General features: G+C 39.0%; 1 protein-coding gene across 1 annotated transcript; it reads right to left on the bottom strand.

The window, feature by feature from the left end:
* Positions 1–4747: 4747 nt before the first annotated feature.
* Positions 4748–8190, bottom strand: LOC103426468 (probable auxin efflux carrier component 1b). The gene is made up of 6 exons (XM_008364549.4): positions 6527–8190; positions 6016–6292; positions 5844–5929; positions 5584–5741; positions 5402–5478; positions 4748–5287 (listed from the first exon to the last, which is right to left on the bottom strand). The coding sequence occupies exons 1-6, from the start codon at positions 7653–7655 to the stop codon at positions 5221–5223; spliced, it is 1794 nt and encodes a 597-aa protein (XP_008362771.3). The 5' UTR covers positions 7656–8190; the 3' UTR covers positions 4748–5220.
* Positions 8191–21546: the final 13356 nt, after the last annotated feature.

Below are 21546 nucleotides of genomic sequence, written 5' to 3'. Positions count from 1 at the left end.
TACAGCTCGTTTTGCTGATTGTCATTTTGATGAGACAGTCTTCCCATCGTTAGGGGGAGAAAAGACCGTTCCAGAAGAACGGAAAGAGCTGACATGGGTTGTTCCCACCTTGTCTCATTTTGATCCTCGAACCCTTCAATGTGAAAATGAAGTGAAAAGGATCGTTCAAAGCATTGCCAATCAAATGCCAGATGCATTTAATGACGCTATGAAAGTGACAAAATCGCATATACCAACTGCAAATGCACCTGCCAGAATTGATGTCCCTGTTGGACAAAATAAAGTGGCAGCGAATGATTCATCTGGTGCACGCCTGAAGCGTGGTAGACCACCAGGTTCAAAAGATTCAGCCCCTCGGAGGAGAAAGACGAGGGCACAACTGAATCCAAATGAAATCATTCAGGAAGAGAGAGTAAATGACGAATCCACAATTCATGACTCTGGACTTCCAGAAGAAGAAAATGGCCCTGAAGAGACAGAAGTACATGAAAGCAAAGAAATCTCCATAAATTATGCATGTACTAATGAATTGTGGGATCGGAATGAAATAATCATTGACGATATGTTTGCATTCGCAGTAGCCACTGAAATCATATTAAGTGATGATATTGAGCCCCGCTCTGTTGATGAATGCAAATAGAGACAAGATTGGCCTAAGTGGAAAGATGCAATCCAGGCAGAATTAAATTCCTTGGAAAGGCGAAGTGTTTTTGGACCAGTAGTCCAAACCCCAACTGATGTAAACCCCGTAGGTTACAAATGGGTATTTACAAGGAAACGCAATGAGAAAAACGAGATTGCTAGATACAAAGCACGACTCGTTGCACAAGGCTTTTCACAAAGACCTGGAATTGATTATGAGGAGACATACTCTCCTGTAATGGACACAATTACGTTCCGTTACTTAATAAGTTTGGTGATTTCAGAAAAACTTGACATGCGACTTATGGATGTCATCACCGCGTATCTATATGGAGAATTAGATACTGACATATATATGAAAGTCCCAGAAGGACTTAAGTTGCCTGAAGCAACAAACAAACCACGGGGTATGTTCTCAATCAAATTAAGGCGATCACTATATGGGCTGAAACAATCTGGGCGAATGTGGTATAATCGTCTCAGTGAGTATTTGATTAAAGAAGGATATATCAACAATGTCATCTGCCCTTGTGTGTTCATTAAGAAATCCAACTCTGGATTTGCTATAGTGGCAGTATATGTTGATGATATGAACTTAGTTGGGACTCCTGAAGAGCTCCATAAAACGCTGAATATCTGAAAAGCGAATTTGAAATGAAAGACCTTGGGAAAACCAAATATTGTCTAGGCCTGCAGATCGAGCATTGTGTTAGTGGAATTTTGGTCCATCAATCAGCTTACATTGAAAAAATACTGAAGCGATTTGGCATGGACAAGGCTTATCCACTTAGCACCCCAATGGTCGTTCGTTCTTTAGACATTAAGAAAGATCCATTCCGTCCAAAGGAAGATGATGAACTGGTCCTTGGTCCAGAAGTACCATATTTGAGCGTAATAGGTGCTTTATTGTATTTAGCACAATGTACTAGACCAGATATAGCTTTTTCAGTTAACTTGTTAGCCAGGTATAACTCTGCTCCAACAATTCGTCATTGGAAGGGAGTCAAAGATGTTCTACGATACCTTCGTGGGACAACAGATATGGGTCTCTTCTACTCAGACAAGCCCACAAATGAACAGATCCTTGTTGGATACGCAGATGCTGGTTTTTTCTCCGATCCGCATAAAGCCCGCTCACAAAATGGATATGTGTTCACTAATGGAGATACTGCAATTTCATGGCGATCAACGAAGCAAACGCTAGTTGCAACATCTTCCAATCATTCGGAAATAATTGCTCTACATGAAGCAAGTCGTGAATGTTCTTGGTTAAGATCAATGATCCATCACATCCGGAATTCATGTGGTCTACCTTCAAAGACAGACACTCCAACTGTCATCCATGAAGATAATGCAGCCTGTGTCGCCCAGATGAAGGAAGGATTTATCAAAGGTGATAAGACTAAACACATATCTCCAAGATTTTTCAGCGCACATGGGCTTCAGAAGGCTAAAGTTATTGAAGTCAGACAAATCCGTTCCAATGAAAATTTAGCAGACTTGTTCACCAAATCTCTACCAAAGTGCATATTTCAGAAGCTGGTGCAGGGAATCGGATTACGTCGGCTTACAAATTTGAAGAATGCAGAATCAGGGGGAGATCCAATTCAGGGGGAGCATCCATGATACATGCATGTTGTACTCTTTTTCCTTCGCTTAGGATTTTTCCCACTGGGTTTTTCCTATCAAGGTTTTAACGAGGCAACATAAGCATGCTCAACACCATCCGGATAAAGTTGTACTCTTTTTCCTTCGCTATGTTTTTTTTCCCACAGGGTTTTTCCAAGCAAGGTTTTAATGAGGCAACTGATGTTGATATGTGGGCATCCAAGGGGGAGTGTTGTAAATAGTATAATATGTATGCCCACATGCATACAGTGAACATGTCATATGTTTAACAGTGTTTTTGTTTGTTTCCATGGTGATGCTCTACGGGTTTTACAGCGAGGGGTTAGCGTTTTGATAATGAGATGATTTTCGCAAAGCTTTGTTTTACTGACTCACTCAACTTTGTTTTGCGCCTCTCCAGGTTCAAGATAGCAGAGCTTTGGTGGCCACGAGGAATCCAACGGTGTTCTGACAGAATTCACAAAAGTAGGACTCACCCTCAGGTGTTACATCTTAGTAATTGTATCTTTAAAGCTTCCGAACTGTGTAAATGGTTACGTCACTCTCACGTGACGGCCAACATGCCCTCCTTCGGGACGGGGTGTGTCATGTTGGGCTTATAAACTTTCAGATAAGCATGAGCTCTTTAATTTTTGGTTTTTAAGACAAGTCACTTGAATGCAAACCCTAGACTTACGGTTTAGTGATATTAATTTTTATTTATAAGTGAGAAGTCTTAGTGATATTTCTACTAGGTGCACACCCAAAATTAAAGAGTCACTTAGTACAACGGTTTAGTGATATTCTTCTTTACTTGTAAGTGAGAGGTCTTAAGTTCGATTCTCGTCAAATGTTAATTTGAATCACATTATTGTTAGTTCATTTTGAGATTTAGCCTACTCTTCTACCTCTTTATTATAAATAATATTGTTTGTTAAGAAAAAGTAAAATAAAATAGAAGATAAATTGACTTCTTTTAGTTTTATTGGGAAAATTATATTATTATCGGAGGAATCAAACAAAATTAAGGATCAAAATTAAACAAAATGTCTAAGAGACTGAACATAGTGTCCAAAAGTCATTTCCTATAAAGCAAACTGCAATTGCATGCTACAGGATCAACTTGGTGTAAAAGAAACTAATTCTCTTACTCAGTCTGGGGGCGGTCCCTCGTGCTCCCCAATTCATAGACCAAAAGCAGACAACTTTACCATCGCTGCCAAACACACCCTTAAAGGGCGACTTAAAGAGAATAAATCAACCGACATGCATGCTTTTTCCTCCGTCCTCCCATCCCATCCATTCAGATTGAGATTATAGATAGAGTAAATTGCAGTAATAGTCCCTCAACTAAAAATTTATTATTATTGGTTCCTCAACTTATCAAAATGTGTAGCTATAATCATTTTCATCAGTTTCGTCAAAATCTTGTCAAAATAAGTTATGTTGGAATAACTATTTATATAATTAGAATCCCTCAACTCATCAAAGTGTGTAATTATGGTTATTTTCGTTAACTACGTCAAAATTTTTGTCAAAACGAGTTATGTCGGAATGACCATTACTACAATTGAGTTAAATTTAAGGGATAATTTCTCTAGTTGAATTAAAGTTTAGAGACCAATGGTAATGAATTTTTTAGTTGAGGAATCATTGCTCCAATTGAGTTAAAGTTAAGGAACAATAGCTATAATTTACTCTTATAGATACACTGGGAAGGCATAGAGAGATGGAAAGGCATCGTCTCCAAATCCCTTCTACCTAATCCTACAAGTTCACAAATTTGGATCCTTAAAATTTGATCCAACGACTAAAAGCAAGGGACTCATAAAAAATTATAATAATTTTAACCGTAGGATCAAATTTTAAGAACACATATTTGTGGTCTTGGTGGGTTAGGTGGAAATGATCTAGATAGGATCCCTTTTCTAAAGAGATGATCTAACTTACTAAAGTAATGATTTATGTTATAAAACTTACACGTTATTATTTAAAAAAAAAAAAAAAAAAACAAGGTGACATAGTGATGATAAACTCGTTTCATATAAATTCAGAATATCACTAGCCTACAAAGCTTTGTTTGTCCTCCGTCTTGGACTTAGCAGTCATCATGACATTCCAGAACAATGATATAATTTGATGTTTTAAATTTTTTAGCCAACATTATTTTAGTGCAATGAGGTTTCACAGTGGCACAATAAAAGTATAAGAAACTTCTCCTTGAAATGTTTTTAGCAGTCACATGACTAAATTTAGGTCACACAACTTGTAAAAAAATTAATATAGGAGTACTATTAAAGAGATTAAATTTGTAAATAAAATTTGCAAATTAAATGACGTGTCATTAATAAGATCCAATAATCAATTTTCATATTATTTAGTTTACAAAATTTTAATCCCCTAATATTGCCCATAATATAAAGAAGGAAAAAACAAATATTTTTGAGTGTTTGTGTGCAAGTGAAATGAGTGGGAAACCAAGTGAAGTTCAAACAGCTGGTGAAAACATTAATGTGCTTGTTAAATGAGTGGGAAACAGATATTTTTAATACAAGTGCTTGCTTCTTTTTTCAAGCCATCCAGTCCACTGTTTGGTTGCAACGGCTTTAAATATCTTGCTGCAGTGCATTGCATAGAGATCCCAATCGAGTTAAAGTCCCCTTCGATGAAAAGGTTAAACGTAGGGGGGAGAGAGAGAGAGAGCTAGAAACAAGCTTCACTTCATCAAAAGAGGCACAAAAGAAAGGAAGGGTTCATAGAAAAAGGCAAAGTTCCAACAAAAGTAGCCAAATTCTAAAACCTTGTGTGAAGAGAACCTGTTTCTCTCTCTCTCTCTCTCTCTCTCTCTCTCTACCTTTTGAAAATCTATGTTCTTCTTGTGTAAGGAGAGCCAAAAACAAAAAAACCTAATGCCAAAAGGGTAAACTCCTACATTATGTTTGCTCAACAAGTTAACAGAGGTTCTCCGTTTCAAAGCCCTAGCAAGATGTAGTAAACCAATGTGATCGGAAGAGCGATTAGCATTCCGAAGATAACCCTGCAAAACACAAAAAACAGACTCATATCAGATGAGTTCAGATAGAATACTACTAGTCTGATAACAAACGTGACGTTTAATCGAACTCAAGATGAAGATTGCTCGTGAGCGAACCCGGTGCTTAGTATGTCAGGATGAACATTGTATTCCTTGGCAAAGACAAACGGAACAATCCCTTGTGGAAGAGCTGCCTGAGAAATCAAACACAATACAAGGATTTTGTTATTCCTCTCAAAACTAACAAGGATATATATTCCCACATTCGATTTGTTATTGCATCGCTAAAACTCCCTTACCTGTACAATGGCAATGTGCAACAAAACACCTCGCAGTCCAACAGCAATTGAGGCCGCTGCCATGACAGCCGGCCCAGTGAGGAATCGAACTGCCATAGCAAAGGAAGCAACTGTATTTCCGCAAGCAATCATCCGTGGTTGTAAAGCCATGAACAAGCCTGCAATCCCATTACAAACAATATGCTCATTAACAATATACTTCAGGCTGTGGTCATGTATGACACAAAAGCTAAGGCATTAACGCTACAAGTTTAACATACCAAGACTAAACATGGCCATTCCAAGACCTGCATCAGACAGAATGGCTATCGAACGGGCTACAATTGCAGGCATAACAATGTGCCACCTGGAAAATCACAAACACAGATTATAAGCTTGGGAGTCTGATTTAAAATCCCCTTCGAAGTATTTGTACAATTCAATTACGCTTACTTGTAGGAGACCAGAGACCAGGTGAGGCCAATGAGGCTGGAGTAAGTGTTTGGGTTCCTAATCAGTTTTCGCCAAACCATAATAAGAATGAGTCGGGTCATAACGCTAGCAGGCGGCATGGCTGTGGTCTTTGATTCACCACCATTAGCTGTCTTGAGGTGGAGTTCAGAGGTGGAGCTCGAACCCAACTTGGAAAGCACCGGACCTTCCCGATCAGCCCCGTTTGAAGCCGGTCTGTTGTCGAAGCTGAACTCATCTCGGCCAAACTCATCATAATCTAATCAACACCAGTTGTGGATCAATATTCAAAGCAATAACAAACAAAAAGACTTCATCCACAAGCAGATAAACATTCAAACAAAAACCTGAAACATTCATCCAGACAAAAATACAAATACAGAAACATCCAAAATGGCACAATCATATCAAATAATTTACACACAACAATCTAATTTAATCTAATCTAACAGTAAATAAAGCCAAAACAGATTTCCAATTGCAAAAGCATTACCTTTGTGGAGAGCAGCAACCCCAGCAAGTTCATTGCCATATTCTCCTCTGAAAACATGAATGCCTCCTTCCGACACAGGCGAAGCGCTTGAGCTCCAAACAAACATGTGTAGGTCTTTGCCACCATCGGTGCCATTGGGTTGCTTCTTTGCCCCAGCGGCGGGTCCGGTCACCGGAGAGAATATCCCGGCACTGGGAGGCGCCGGATACCCCAAACTCCCCACATTTGCTGCTCCTCTGGGCCCCCCAACTCCTCTAGCCTCCTCATCAAACCCCACATTCCCGTAATTCGACTGCCTCGGACTCGCATTGCTCATGTTTTTCCCGTTCACCATGGAGTAGAAATCAGTGTGGTTAAAGCTGGAGCCTCTGGGAGTCGGGTTTCGCGAAGACTGAAGGCTGTAAATCTCAGCATTGGTGAGATTAGAAGGCCTTGGGGTTAAGGACACGCCGGAGTTGGGTCCGTGGGATCTTCTGGAGTATATTTCGGAGCGAGAGCTCGTCGATTTTCTGACAGTGACATGGAGCTTCCCGTCTTCTCCGACCTCGGCCTCTGTCTGCAACGGCTCTTTTCCGTCCAAGGAAATGATGTCGGAATCGACCCTGAAGGAAATGATGGAGCCGGCGGTGTCCGGGAACTGTTCACCAATGAGGAGGCGAGCGCCCCTGTACTCGAAGAGGAACAGCATAAGAGTGTACCAAATGATACACTGGAGGACGACGATTTGGACCATGAGGCTGCCGGAGGCGTCACCGTACATGCCCTTCAGAAGGGGTATCCCCATGACCAGAGTGTTGGGCAGAGTGGAGAGGGAGAAAAGAGTGATGGACCACTCGAGAGAGCCTCTGGCGCTGGTTCTCGACCACACGGCTAGGACCAACAGGACGATGACTTTCTGAAGCGTGTCAGCCGCTATGAACCTGTAGTTCATGGCATAGGGGTTGTTGGTGGAGATGAAGTGGAAGGAGAGCAGAGGAACTGCAAACAGAGCGACGAAGCGGTTGATGCCGGAGCATTGGTCGGGGCTGAAGATCTTCCACCATTTCACGGAGCCGTAGGCTAAGATCATGGCCACGTACAGCGGCACAACGGCGGTGAGGACGTGGTACAGGTCTGTGAAACTGATCATGTTTTCGTTTGGTTAAAGGTAGAGACTTTCTCTGTTTTTGATGGGTTTTTGTGGGATTTGAGCACTGCGAAGATGGGAAAATGGGGTTTGTATAAGAACCCAGTTGAGATTTTGCAGAAATCAGAAGGAGAATCAGGTTCTGTGGGTGAGTTTGAAAGCAAAATATCAACCTATATTCGTGGAGAGAGTCGATGACAGAGGTGAGTAAAGTGGCGAGATGAAAGCAATTGCCGGAAAATGACCGGAGTGTTGATTCTCTCTCTAACTACAGTCTAGAGAGAGAGAGAGAGTGAGAGGGAGGGTGGAGGTGTCAAGTGGGGATACGGGAGAAAAGCAAGTAAAGTGGGTTATATTTATGGCATTCTAATGGCAGACAAAGAAATAAAAGCTGAGGGCTTTTGTGAAGCTTTATTTAAGTCTTTTGGGAAGGGACTTGGGAACAGGCATCTCTCTGTGGACAAAGGGAAAGTGAGTAATTCAGTTTTTGAGAGGGAAAAAGACCAAACAGCATCGAAAGAGAAAAGGTTTGCAGAACAAAGAAAAGCTAGAGGAACTGAGGAAATGTATATTACCAAACATGGGAAGAGCATCTCACTCCTCACAAATGCAAATATTTTAGCTCACCATCATAAATATAGAGTATGTTCAGCGTACAATTAGAGATATTTTTTACTTGAATCAGAACACCCCGAAACACCACTTATTTTTATATAAGTGTTAGAAAATTTTATTTTTTAAGTTATTAACTTTTTAACACACATATCTCACCATTTGTATAGTGACGTGTGTTTTACCACCCCATATTCTGATCATACTAAAAAGTCTCTCGTACACTTAATCATCTATCACGTGTTCTTTCACTTAATTATAGTTAAATTTCACATTAAATATTACTTTTTCAATTACAAAAATTAATTAAAGTTAAGTGAAATGACATGTGACAAATAATTAGGCATATGATGAGCATACACCGTGGTTTTTGAGGAATCATTTACAAAAAAGGAAAACTAATGATAAGCCATCCAAAATTTCGGATTTTAACCAAAAACCATGTAATAAGTTTATTTAACAGTTAGTACAACGCCCAACGCTAAACAAGTCCAATTGAAATGGCCTAAACAATAAGTTTCTACTTCTGCCCTAATTGCAAGCCTTTTTCCATTTAATATCTCACTGCTATCCTTTATCTTCCCCATTTCTTACTGACATTATTATAGACCTTCCATTTTTTCTTTCCAATTTCACATTGCAGCTCCATCTCTGTCACTATGCAAAAACCACATATTCGACCCCCAAACTTAATTTTGAGCATGTCTCCATCTCCATCAAAATCATACGTAGACGATCTCCGCCATGCAAAATGGTATGATTTTGTCCATCTGCTGCTTTTATTTTTCTTATTCAATACTAGTACTAAACAAGAAAAACCTGAAAATCCTTATGCTTGTGGTTGGTTTGTGGTCCATGTTTCAATCGGAGACGACAATGACGAAAAAGAGAGAGATGCAACCACCTGGCACAACCTGAAGGGAAAACATGGTTGAAATCTCGAGATAATCAGATCCAAAGAGATAAAAAGTATAACATCAAGCCGTAGCCTCCATAACCTCAAATTCTTCATCTCCTTCCATCTTTCTCTCGTGTCCCCAAGATACTTGTGCTCCCCTACCCTTTTGATTAATTTTGACCTCCCTTTTCCTGATTGATTGACCTCAACCAATCAATTCTTAAATTACCTGTGTGTGTGTGTACATACGTTGTAATTGTTTTCTTGTTTGAGACTTTGCAGAGAAAGAGCCCTAGTGGGTGTTCGAGTGAAGATTTCTCCGGAGAGGGCTCATCGGCTCTCAGCACAGCTTCCTAAGGGATTGGCACTTTGGATGTGTAGTCGGGCTCTTGCCTGCTGATGTGCTGCAAGAAGAGGACATAATTAGTTTTGAAAGGTGCCTTTGTGGGGCTTTAGGTGTAGACCTTGAGACTCGCAATCAAAACTAACTAAGTGTTAGGCGTGCCACTGCTATCTCAGTATAGCAGATGTAGAACAAGATTGTGTTTAGTCGACTACTTGCGCTCCAAGTTAGACAACCAGGATTCTAGGATAGTTACTCTAGTCAAGGATGTAAAACTATTGAGCTGATTCTTATGTAACCTCAACATTCAATGAAAATGACTTTTTTAAATTCACTTTGGCTTGCATTTCCTTCTTGAAACTCAACTATGATGAGCACATAAGTTGACTTTAGATTTCTTACAATGCTTATACTTTTTCAATGTAGCAATCCCTAACATCCCACAAGGTTCGATTATATTTCTTCAAAAATTTAACGTTAATTAGATGCCTCTGTAAGCTTCATTCCATATCTGCAAAGTAATATCCTCCTTTGTCCAGTACTTGGTTGATAATGAAAGGACCTTCCCAAGTCGGGGTCTACTTCCCAAAGCCTTTAACTTGAGCTCCCAAAGGCAAAATTGCTTTCCAAACTAACTCTCTTTCCTTGAAGGTCTTTAATTTTACCTTCTTGTTGTATGCTCGGGCAAAAATTCTCTTCCCCTCTTGAATTCTATCTAGAGCTTCAATTTGGGCTGCATCTAGATCTTCAACTCATTGACACATAGCCTGAATGTATCATTCACTGTGTAGCCCGAATTGGTTCTAAATCCTAACGGAACTCACATTAATCTTCATGGGGAGTGCAACGTCTTGCCCAAAGGTTAGAGCATAAGGAGTGGTTCCAGTTGCTACCTTATTGGAAGTTCTATAAGCCCACAAAGTTTCTCCTAGTTTCTCATGCCATTTTTCTGGACTCTCGGCCACCATTCTTTTAATAATGTTCACCAAGATCTTCTTGTTGACTTCTGCTTGACCATTTGACTAGGAGTAGTAAGGACTAGACTGAATCATCTTTATCTTGAGCTTACTTGCAAATTCCTTTACTTCTCTTGAAATAAAAGATGGCCTGCGGCCTGTGACAATTATTTCGGGCACCCCAAATCTGTGTAAGATCTTGGTTTCAATGAACTTCTTGACTGCAATTGATGTAATAGTCTTTACAGCTGAAGCTTCTACCCACTTGGTGAAGTAATTCGTCGCTATAATTATGAACGTGTGTCCCTTGCTATAGGTTGGATGAATTCGCCTGATGAAGTCCACTACCCATCCTCTGAAGGGCCAACGTTTGACCACGAGGTTCAAGGGTATTGAGGGCATATGTTGGCGAGATCTATGCCTTTGACATTCTTCACACCCTCGAGCATAAGCCTTGCAGTCTTTTTCCATCTTGGGCCAGAAATAGCCATACCTTTTAAGCAACCATCTCATCTTAGTTCCAGCTTGATGTGCCCCACAAATTCCTTCATGTACTTCGGCCATTACCCTCATTGATTCTTCCTGGCATAAACATTTCAGCAAAAGTCCATCTGGAGTCTTTCTTAATAGAGTTCCCTCCCACAAAACATACTTAGTTGCTTGTTGTTTATTTTTCTTACTCATGGGGAAGGATGGATCTTTCAAATACTGAACAATATGTGTCCTCCAATCCTTTCTCTCTATTTCTTTAGTTATCACATCTAGGCTGAATCGCCTTTCAAAGATAGAGGGGAGATGTCTCTTCTAAACTTTTATATCCCATTCGAACTTCCTTTCTTAGATTTGTGCTCTAGAAGCTAATTATGCCATCTCATTGGCAATCGTGTTTGATTTTATGGGAATATGGTTGACTGATATTTTAGTGCCCCAATAGCTCAATAGTTGTGTGGATGCCAAATAGTAACTTGCTATGGTGATGTGTCTGCACTTGTATTCTCTATTTAACTGATTGATCACAAATTCTGAATCACCAAACACCTCAACTTTAGTTGCCCCCAACTCTATTAAGATCTCCAGGCCAATTATCAATGCCTCATACTCTGCCTAATTGTTGGTAGTCTCTTGATAATCCATAAGGAATGAATAGCAATGATAAGTACCCCTGGGATCAATGATGACAATCCCAGCTTTCGTAACATTTTGAGTGTAAGAACCATCAAAATACAGTCTCCAAGAAGTGATCCAGATGCTAGTTATTCTTTTTATTTCTGGCTGGATCCATTTTTTTTTTGCACGAGAAGGCTTTGCTTGGCATGATCCATATACTGGCTACCTCTAGAGTTCATAATTTCTTCTTAAGACTCTTGGTGCTCAGCCAAGAAGTTTGCAATTGCTTGTCCCTTGATCGCTTTGTGAGGCATATGTTGAAAGCTAAACGCTGATAGTGCTAAAATCCACTTTCCAATTCTCCCAGTTAGCATTGGTTTTGACAGCATGTATTTGATCACATCTGTCTTTGTAATGATATGGATGTGGTAAGGCAACATGTAATGCCTTAGTTTTGAAGGCAGTGAAGTATAGAGCCAAACACAACCTCTCCACTGATGTATATCTCGTCTCTATCTCAGTAAGGATTCTACTGCGGTAGTATATTGCTTGTTCCTTCCCACCTTCATTGTTTTGGGCCAGCAAGTTTCCCATTGACTTTTTAGAGGCAAAAATATAAAGTTTTAAAGGCTTCCCCCTCTAAGGTGCCATGAGCACTGATGGGGAGGCTAAGTAAGCCTTTATTCTATTGAAAGCCTCTTGGTGTGGTAGGCCCCACTCCTTGTCTTTCAATCTTAGCAGAGAAGTTAGCAGCTGAATCTTGCCCACCAAGTTAGCAATAAATCTCCTTAAGAAGTTGATCTTTCCTAGTAGCCTTTGCAGTTGTACTTTATTAGTGGGATGAGGTGATTCCACTATTGCTCAAGCTTTATTCTTGTCAACCTCTACATTTATTTGATGAATAAGGAATCCCAAAAAGTTGCCCGACCTTACCCCGAAAACACATTTCTTTGGATTCATTTTCAGCTTATGGATTCTCATTCTTGTTAAAGCTTGTATGAGGTCTACCAAGTGTTGTTCTTCAGTTTTAGATTTCACCACGATGTCATCAATGTATACTTCCACGCTATAGCCGATCAAGTCATGAAAAATGGCATTCATCGCTCTTTGATAGATTGCACTAGCATTTTTAAGCCCGAATAGCATGACTAAGTATTCATATGCTCCCACATTGCCTGGGCACCTAAAAGCTACTTTGTGTATATCTTATTTAGCCATTTTTATCTGATTATAACCGGCATTCCCATCCATGAAAGATAGGACTTTGTGTTTGGCAACTGCATCTATGGATAAGTCAACTATGGGCATGGGATGTTCATCTTTAATCGTGGCTCCATTAATGTCTCTATAGTCAACACAACATCGAACTGCCTTAGTTATAGCTTTCAATACAGTACAATGTTGGCCAACCACTCGACATATTTGGCAAGCCTAATAAATCCAGCCTTCACTAGTCTTTCAATTTCTTCTTTGACTTTTTCCTCGATTTCCTTTGACATCCTCCATGGTGCTTGCTTTACAGGTTTATATCCCTCTTTAATATGCATCATGTGTTGTACTAAGGTTGGATCTAAACCCGGTATCTCAGTGAAATGCCAAGCAAAACAATCTTTGAACTCGTGCAAAAGGCTGACAATTCTTGCCCGATCCTCCACTTCTAATAGGCCACTCATTTGTATAGGCCTTGGATCTTCCTTAGACCCCAAATCAATAGTCTCCAAGGGGTCTTACACCTTTGGTGGTGGCTTGTCAGGTTCTGCACACAAAAACTCAACTAACTTTGGATTCTCGGGTAAGTCTTTTGGCCTATCTAGGTCATAAATACATTCGGCCATTTGTATGGTGATGCGAAAATTATCTTAACATATAAATTTAACCCTCTTTTGATAATTGTAGTACAAGTATAAGTAGGGATCGTTCTGGATCGGGGATTAGGATGGCTTGCTAATAACCTCTAACCTGACTTAAAAACATAAAACTAAATTTAAAAACACTTAACAAGACTCACAATACTCAAAACAGCTTAAAACAACCAAATAAAATTAAACTAGACACTAGGAATGACTTTGGACGAAAATTGACTTTTACTTGAATCAAAACACTTAAAAACACAAACTAAAACATATTTGAAACACTTTGAAACAAGAAACTAAAATGGGGGTTTTGATTTAGATGAAGTTGAAACAAACAAACAAGTATGAAAAACTAGACAGATTGTAAAACGAATGTGAGAAATAAGATGATGGATGGGATAGCTAGAGGCTTTTTCTCCACACATGACATGTATGCAAATAACTCGATTTCCAATTACTACTTCATTGAATTATGAATGACAATGCTCCAAATTAACCGTGACATCACTAGTTAACTCTTAGATTTTTCTTGTTTTATTGGATTGGATGACATCATTCGACAACCCAAAACATTCTTCTAAAGTTCCCTACATGACATCATAATAGAGATACAATCAAAGATCATTACGTTTAATGCAAATCATAAGCATTGACAAAGCACTTGCAACTATGACATCATGTCACTCATGCTAGGAATTGAACTTAACGCGATCGTTTATAAGCGACCTTCACTACATGTGAATATAAGTTTGTAACGATTATGTGAAACTTCCTTATATTCTAGCAACGGATTTATGCATGCCAATTAAGTGTCGACCCTTAATTAACAAAAACAAATAAGTTATCAATCAAATAGTTAAGCCAATTGCATTCACGATTCAAGAGTTCATAACTGTAATTTATCAAATTATATTGCACACATAATCATGGCTTTGAAATCACCCCTAGTCAAGAGGGGTTTAGCCACTCATATTTACAACAAAACGAAAGGAAATGAATTTAAACATTAGAAACAAAAGAAAGAAAACACCTAAATGCTCAAACGATCCAAGTTGGACAACAAGCACATCCAAGCACTTTCCTTCCCTTCCTTTGCTACGGCACAAGGTGTTGGTGAGTGTTTGAAGGTTTGTTTGTATGGAGGAATGGATGTGAAGATGAATGAATGTGTTTGGATGAAGGTTGTGTTGAAATGAGAGTGAATGATCAAACCAAGTATGAACTCAATTTATGTTACACACACTTCCTTTTATAGAGGAAGTGCATGGAAATGGAGGGGAACATGGAATGGTGTAGCAATTGAGTGCAATGATTCAATGTAATGATGCATGAATTTGAAATGATGGAGGGAACAAGGAATGGTGTAGCAATTGAGTGCAATGATTCAATGTAAGGAATGGTGTAGCAATTGAGTGCAGTGTAATGATGCATGAAATCTGAAATGATGGAGGGAACAAGGAATGGTGTAGCAATTGAGTGAAATGATTCAATGCAATGATGCATGAAATCTAAAATAATGAAGGGGACAAGGGTGCTGCACGACAATGAAGTGTAATGAGTGTAATGGTGCATGAAATGAGTGCAAGAAATCTGGTGCATGAAGGGGACAAGGGTGATTATGCATGGCATGGGTGGAAAGGTGAGTAAGTGGTGAATCAATGAGTGCAAGGAGGTGAAAGGATATTATGCACATGGTAGACAAAGGAAAGGAAGTGGAATGATGCAGCAAATGAGTCAATGGAGGAAACATGGATGATGATACACGGCATAGGTATCCAAAGGGAGTGCAATGGTGGTGCATGTCAATGATGGAAAGTGAATGGTGGAGTGACACCCCTTTGTGGCTGAGCTCTTTATCATTTTTACATTAATTCTTCTTTCTCTTTAACACATTCCTAGCCTCTTTAGTCTTCAATTTTGTCCATCCACCTTGCTCCATGCATGTGCTATCCATTCCAAGCCCAAAACTGCTCCAAAATGCACCAAAATGCATCTTATTGCTTTATAAGGCCTATGGACCTACAAACACACGAAAATAGCTTAAAATACATAATTAACTAAGGAATAACAACATAAATGCATGAGAACAAGCTAACTCAGTTGCATAAATATGCTCCTATCAAATTCCCTCACACTTAGCTTTTGCTAGTCCTCGAGCAAAACAAAACAAACGAAACAAACAAAAGACAACCTAGACCTTCCAACATTTGTCTCAGGGATTTTTAATGAAACATGACATGTTAAAAATCATCATTCCCACAGATTTTGGTCATCTTTACACTTAAGCACATACTTAATCACAGTCACCAATTACTAGTTCACAATTAACCAATTAAAATGATGTTTTGAATGTAGTAACATGCCTTAGAGAATTTGCTCAATTCCTTACAAGATACTCTCTATTTCCACACACATTTTTTTACTACACACCCTACACTAGTATATGTGAGAAGATTGATGTGAACACGAAAGACTAGGACTCACATATGTTATAACAAAGAAAGCAATTTTCTGGAGTTATTAAGCATGTTTAGATATGATATCATGAATGGAATGCTACTACTTAGATGCGAGAACCAGTGACACTATATGCTCATACCAATTTCGAACTCCACAAATTGAAACACACAACACTTAAGATTGAAGTCAAGGGTTGTAATAGGGCTTGGGGGTAATGGCTAACAAAGAAAGGATAGGGATACAAACGTTCTTAAAGCGATAGCAAGCAAAGCAATGAAATAGACACTTGGAAATCACTTTAGAATGCAGAATCAACTTTTAAATGCAAAGGGAAGATTCATGCAACACTTAGGGCTGAATTCAATGTTTTGAACCATTTCTTTAACAAACAACACTTTAGAGCTCTTTTTCATACTCTTTTCAATTCTTTTTTTTTCTTTTCTACTCGTGCCTTATTAAGGACTTTGGCACACACACACACACACAAGAATCACTTCCCCCACACTTGCTTTCTGCAATACATTGATAAAAAAGGAGTTCATTTTAAGTCATGCTTTACTATGCTTCAAGAATAAGGGTATGGATGGTAAGGATAATGTGGGTTAACAAAGAACATAGGCTTAACAAGGCTCAACGGGGTTAAACTTAAACACATAATGAAATAGGGGCACGACAATTTGGCTTTAGTGGTCACTACACAACTTCATCTTGAATATGTGTTATGCAAATCAATAGCATGCTTTGAATGAAATAGGCATGAGTTCTAGCATTTGGAACTAAATGATGAAACGCCTTCTAAGTAGCAACCAAGCAAAGAATAATGAGATCATGCAACGACTTTAGAAAACAATGATGCATAAATTATTAACTCTCTAAATAAACGTTTAGGCTCAAGTCTCACAAGGTTGTAGCGTTCATTTGAGTTCCTTCCTTCAAGCATGTTACAAAAACTGATTTTTCCTTTATGATTGCATGTGAATTCATAAATTATAACCACAATCAAGCATACACCAAAGAGTAAATCAAATTTTCATCCATGTTTATAACTCTCTTTAATAGTCATGTAATTAAAAACCAAATCCTCATCATTGTGTTGGAAGGTACCCTAAGACACAAATAAACACACAAAAACAACTCTTTTTGGGGTTTTCAAAACAATTTTTCAAAATTTTATGAGATTTTCGGATTTTTATGTCAAAACACACTAAAACATTCCAAAACAGCTTAAAAACACTTAAAAACGGCAAGGAACAACACTAAAAGTAATGGGTGATAAACTTCTACGAATTTTATGCAAAATAACTTGGTTACCCCCCACACTTAAATCAAACATTGTCCTCAATGTTTCAAGCATAAACTCACACAAAAACAAGCAAACAAACAAACAACGAATAAACATGACAAGTATAGCTAAGTAAAAACCAGACAGAGTAGAGTTTAAGAACGCAAATCTGGTTTTGGAGATAGATGATCTTGTTGACTTTCCACAGCTTTGATCTCGAATTGGTTTGGAATTCTGAGCAAGGAATATTAGAGTTTCTTGGTTATGCAGTCTGCATTCTTCTCTGCTTGTTTCTTCTGCACGGTAGGCAGGCATGAGGTAGAGGTGATGGTCTGTTTCTTTTTTCAATCTTTCCAAGTGCCAACCATTTGCTTTCTTTCTCCTTGTCCCTAGCTGAGGATGAATTAGCACATTGTCTCCACATGCTTCGAGGTATCATTTTCACTTCCCTTATCTGTTTTCCAGGCAGATGTGGTAGCTTTTGCGGAAACATAAAATGTTGAAAATGAGTACTCGAGAGCAAGGCTAGGTAAGCAATTCGGAAGGGGTTGCAGGTAGTCGGTTCTACATCGGAAGATTGATACCAAATGCTGGCTGATTGCTCTCTTTCTCCTTATACTGCAGGTGAAAACAACGACAAGGAGAAGGACAGGGAGAAAGCATGATATGAGATACTCTTGCTTTCAACCTTCATGATATGAAATACTTTTGCTTTGATGGGTTGTTTGCTGAGGTATCCCAGGGAATAAGGAACACTGAGTGACTCGAGAGGCTTTGTTGGGAATGCATTCTCGGAGATGAAGAAGGGTTATGTATGTCTGCCTTGCAATGGAAGGTGAAGGTTGACAATTATATGAATTAATAACCGGTACTATTATTTCACTCTTGTCGGCAACCATTGGATGATTGAACAATAAACTTCATGTGCTTTCTACGTCATCAGAAATCTTCGACAGATTGCCCGTAACTTCCGTAAGGCTGAGTGTGCATGTGACAGGTGCTGACACATCTGGAAAAGCGGGTGCCTCTTCGACATCTAAAATTGACGCTTCGACAAATTGCCCGTGATTTTTGCAAAACTGAGTGTGCATATGACAGATGCTGACACGTCTGGAAAAGCAAATGCCTCTCCGATTTCTGAGCTTGCCTCTTCGATTTCTGAGCTCCGTCGAGTGCAGAGGTTGTGTGTGACAAGTGCGGAAAATCTGGAAAAGAGGATGGCTCGTGGTTTCTGAGCAAGCCCAGCTTTTGAGAAAGCTAGCGCCTCTTCGATTTTTGAATTGGCCTCTTCGATTTCTAAATTGGCCTCTTCGATTTCTGAGCTCGCCTCTTCGATCTCTAAAATCCCGTCGAGTGCTGATTTTTATAGAGGCACGTAGTTCGTTTCAAAGCACACTTGAATTTCTGCCTGTAGAAACTCCCTTCATTGCACTTCTAAGATCTCGATTTGTTCGACCTCTTCTTTCTTCAACACCTTTGAAAATGTCTGGCCCCTCCGACCGTCGTTTTGATTTGAACCTTGGTGAAAAGGCATCCATGCCTTATCCAGACAACATATGGCGCCCATCCTTCATATCCCCTACTGGTCCTCTTACCGTTGGGGATTCGGTGATGAAGAATGATATGACCGCTGCGGTGGTGGCCCGGAATGTTGTCACTCCCAAAGATAACAGACTACTTTCCAAACGATCTAATGAGTTGGCTGTTAAGGATTCTCTGGCTCTCAATGTCCAATATGACCCAACGTCTATTTGCTCGAACCCGACAAGTTGAATCATTGGCGGCTGAAGTGATGAGTCTCAAACAGGAGATTAGTGGGCTCAAGCATGAGAATAAACAGTTGCGCAGGCTTGTACACAACTATGCTACAAACATGAAGAGGAAGATTAGCCAGATGCAGGAATCTGATGGTTAGATTTTACTTGATCATCAAAGGTTTATGGGTTTGTTCCAACAGCATTTGCTTTCGTCTTCTGGGGCTGTCCCGCGTAATGAAGCTCCAAATGATCAACCTCCGATATCTTCTCCTTCTGGGGTTCCGTCGACTGTTGAGGCTTCGCCGACTACGGAGACTTCTCCTAAGCAGCCTTTGTGAAGGCTCCCTCTTGTATTTTTTCTACCTCCTGTTCATTTTCAACGAATTTTAATGTAAAAATACCTTGCATATCTATCAATGTTTCAAAAATAAACCCACACCAAAAACAATTAAACAAGCAACAAATAAAAATGACAATCATGGCAAAATAAAAATGTAGAAAATGGAAGGTTTTTAGAAATGCAAAACTGATTGTGGAACGATTCAAAGATCTTCCTTTTTGTTGAATACATGGGTTGCCTCCTAAGAAGCTGATAGGAGCATGTTTATGCGACTTAATTGGCTTGTTCTCATACATTTATGTTGTTTTTCCTTAGTTAGTTTAGTGTTTAAAGTCATTTTCGTGCAATTTCAGGTTTTATTATCAAAGTATGCAAAAAGGAGCATTTTGGAGCTTTTAGGAGCGAAATTGGGCTTGGAATGAAGTGCATATGCATGGACCAAGGAGTTTGGACGAAATTGAAGATCAAATGAGGCTAGGAACATGCTAAAAATCTGGTGAAACAAATACAAGTTGCAAGAAGGGATAGGTTTCTAGAAGGATTGACCAAAATTTCACTCAAAACCATGCCTACCCTAGAAATTCATCAATGCCGTGGGTATTGACTCACTCCCACCAGAAATTTGAGTGTTGGTTCAATACCTAACCCACTAGGAAATTGAGTAGATGATTCATCCCTAAAATTACAGAAAATCACATCCTTGCCGTGCATCCTTGTTGCTTTCCACCAGAAATTTGAGTAATGATGCAATGCCTAACTCACCATGACATTTGAGATGATGCAATGCCTAACTCACCATGACATTTGAGTGGATGATTCATCCCCAACTCAACAGAAAATGAGTAGATTGTGCACAAGAATTGAGTGTATGATTCAAGACCTAACCCACCAATATTCTCCACTCAATGCCGTGTGTCACCTACCTATTTTCCACCAGAAAATTGAATTAAACAAGTCCGTCCTCTCCCTATAAATACCCATGGCAGCAGCCTCATTGAAATCATCCAGAAATTAACCATTCTCCAAAGCTTGCCTTGCCTCTCCCTACATATCTAAACTCCTTCCCATCCATTCCTCCACATAACCAACCCTTCAAAACATCACTCCAACCTTGTGTTGCAACAAAGAAGAAGAGGAAAGTTCTTGTACGTGCTTGCTATCCAACATGGATCGTTGGAACGTTTAAGTGTTTTCTTTCTTTTGTTTTCAATGTATAATTCTGTTTATCTTTGTTTTGTGCACATGAGGAACTAAACCCCTATTTAGTTAGGGGGAAGTTTGAAGCCATGAACATGCTTGTGATATGAATTGATTTCTTCCAATTGTGATCTGATAAGTTGTGATTGCAATTCAATTATCTATTTTCTTCATAACTGATTCTTGTATGTTTATTAAGGATGCATACTTAGTTTTCATACATAAATTAGATGCTAGAATATAAATGAGTTTCACCTAATTGTTACAAGTTTATATTCATGAGTAGTGAAGGTTGCTTGTCACAATCGCGTTAATTGAATTCTTGGCAAACGTATCATGCATTCATAGTTACAATTGCCTCGTCAACACTTATGATTTTCATTGAACGTAATGATCTCTGATTGTATCTCTATTATGCATTCATATAGGGGACTTTTAGAGAATAATTTGGATTGTCGCATGCATTCATCCAATTCAATAAGTAAAGGAAAATCTGAGGGTTAATTTGTGCATCACGGTCAATCTGGGGTGTTGAGCATCATAGTTTATTGAAAAGCAATTGGAAATCAATTCATGTACAAGTGTGTCATGTGTGAAGAACGGACCTCTAACTAATCCATCCGTCATCTTATTTCTCAAATTCGTTTTATAATTTTCCTAGCTAGAAATCTATTTAAGTTTTAGTTTATTTGTTTTACTTTCAACTTCACCAAACCCAAATCCCCCTTTTACTTTCTTGTTTTAAAAAGTCTTTTGTTTACATTTTTAACTTTGTTTCTTTTTGTTTTTGAGTCAGTTTAGAGGTTTTAGCAAGCCCTCCTAATCCCCGGTTTAGAACGATCCCTACTTACATACTTTGCTACAATTGTCAAATGAGGGTTTAATTTGTGTGCTTATATTATTCGCATCAAATTTTGGCGCCGTTGCCGGGGATTAGCAACTTTGCTAAATCCCCATTGTTTCTTTTTATTTCTTTTTTTTGTGTGTTTTAATTTTAGTTTTAATTTTATTTGATTTTGTTTATTTCAGGTACTAGTTTATGACTCGTAGTTCTCAACCAGTTCGTGCACATATATCGGAGTTTGACGA

The sequence above is a fragment of the Malus domestica genome, chromosome 14 (assembly GCF_042453785.1).
Source record: "Malus domestica chromosome 14, GDT2T_hap1".
Taxonomy (NCBI): Eukaryota; Viridiplantae; Streptophyta; class Magnoliopsida; order Rosales; family Rosaceae; genus Malus; species Malus domestica.
The sequence above is the reverse complement of the archived record's forward strand: the minus strand, read 5'-3'. Positions and strand labels throughout refer to the sequence as shown.

Excerpts from the sequence above, each read along its gene's own strand:
- LOC103426468 (XM_008364549.4), bottom strand. The coding sequence starts at position 7,655 with ATGATCAGTTTCACAGACCTGTACCACGTCCTCACCGCCGTTGTGCCG. Across the intron at positions 6,293-6,526 it reads GGTTGCTGCTCTCCACAAAG|ATTATGATGAGTTTGGCCGA; the intron begins GTAATGCTTTTG and ends GGTGTTGATTAG. Across the intron at positions 5,288-5,401 it reads CCTGACATACTAAGCACCGG|GGTTATCTTCGGAATGCTAA; the intron begins GTTCGCTCACGA and ends TGTGTTTTGCAG.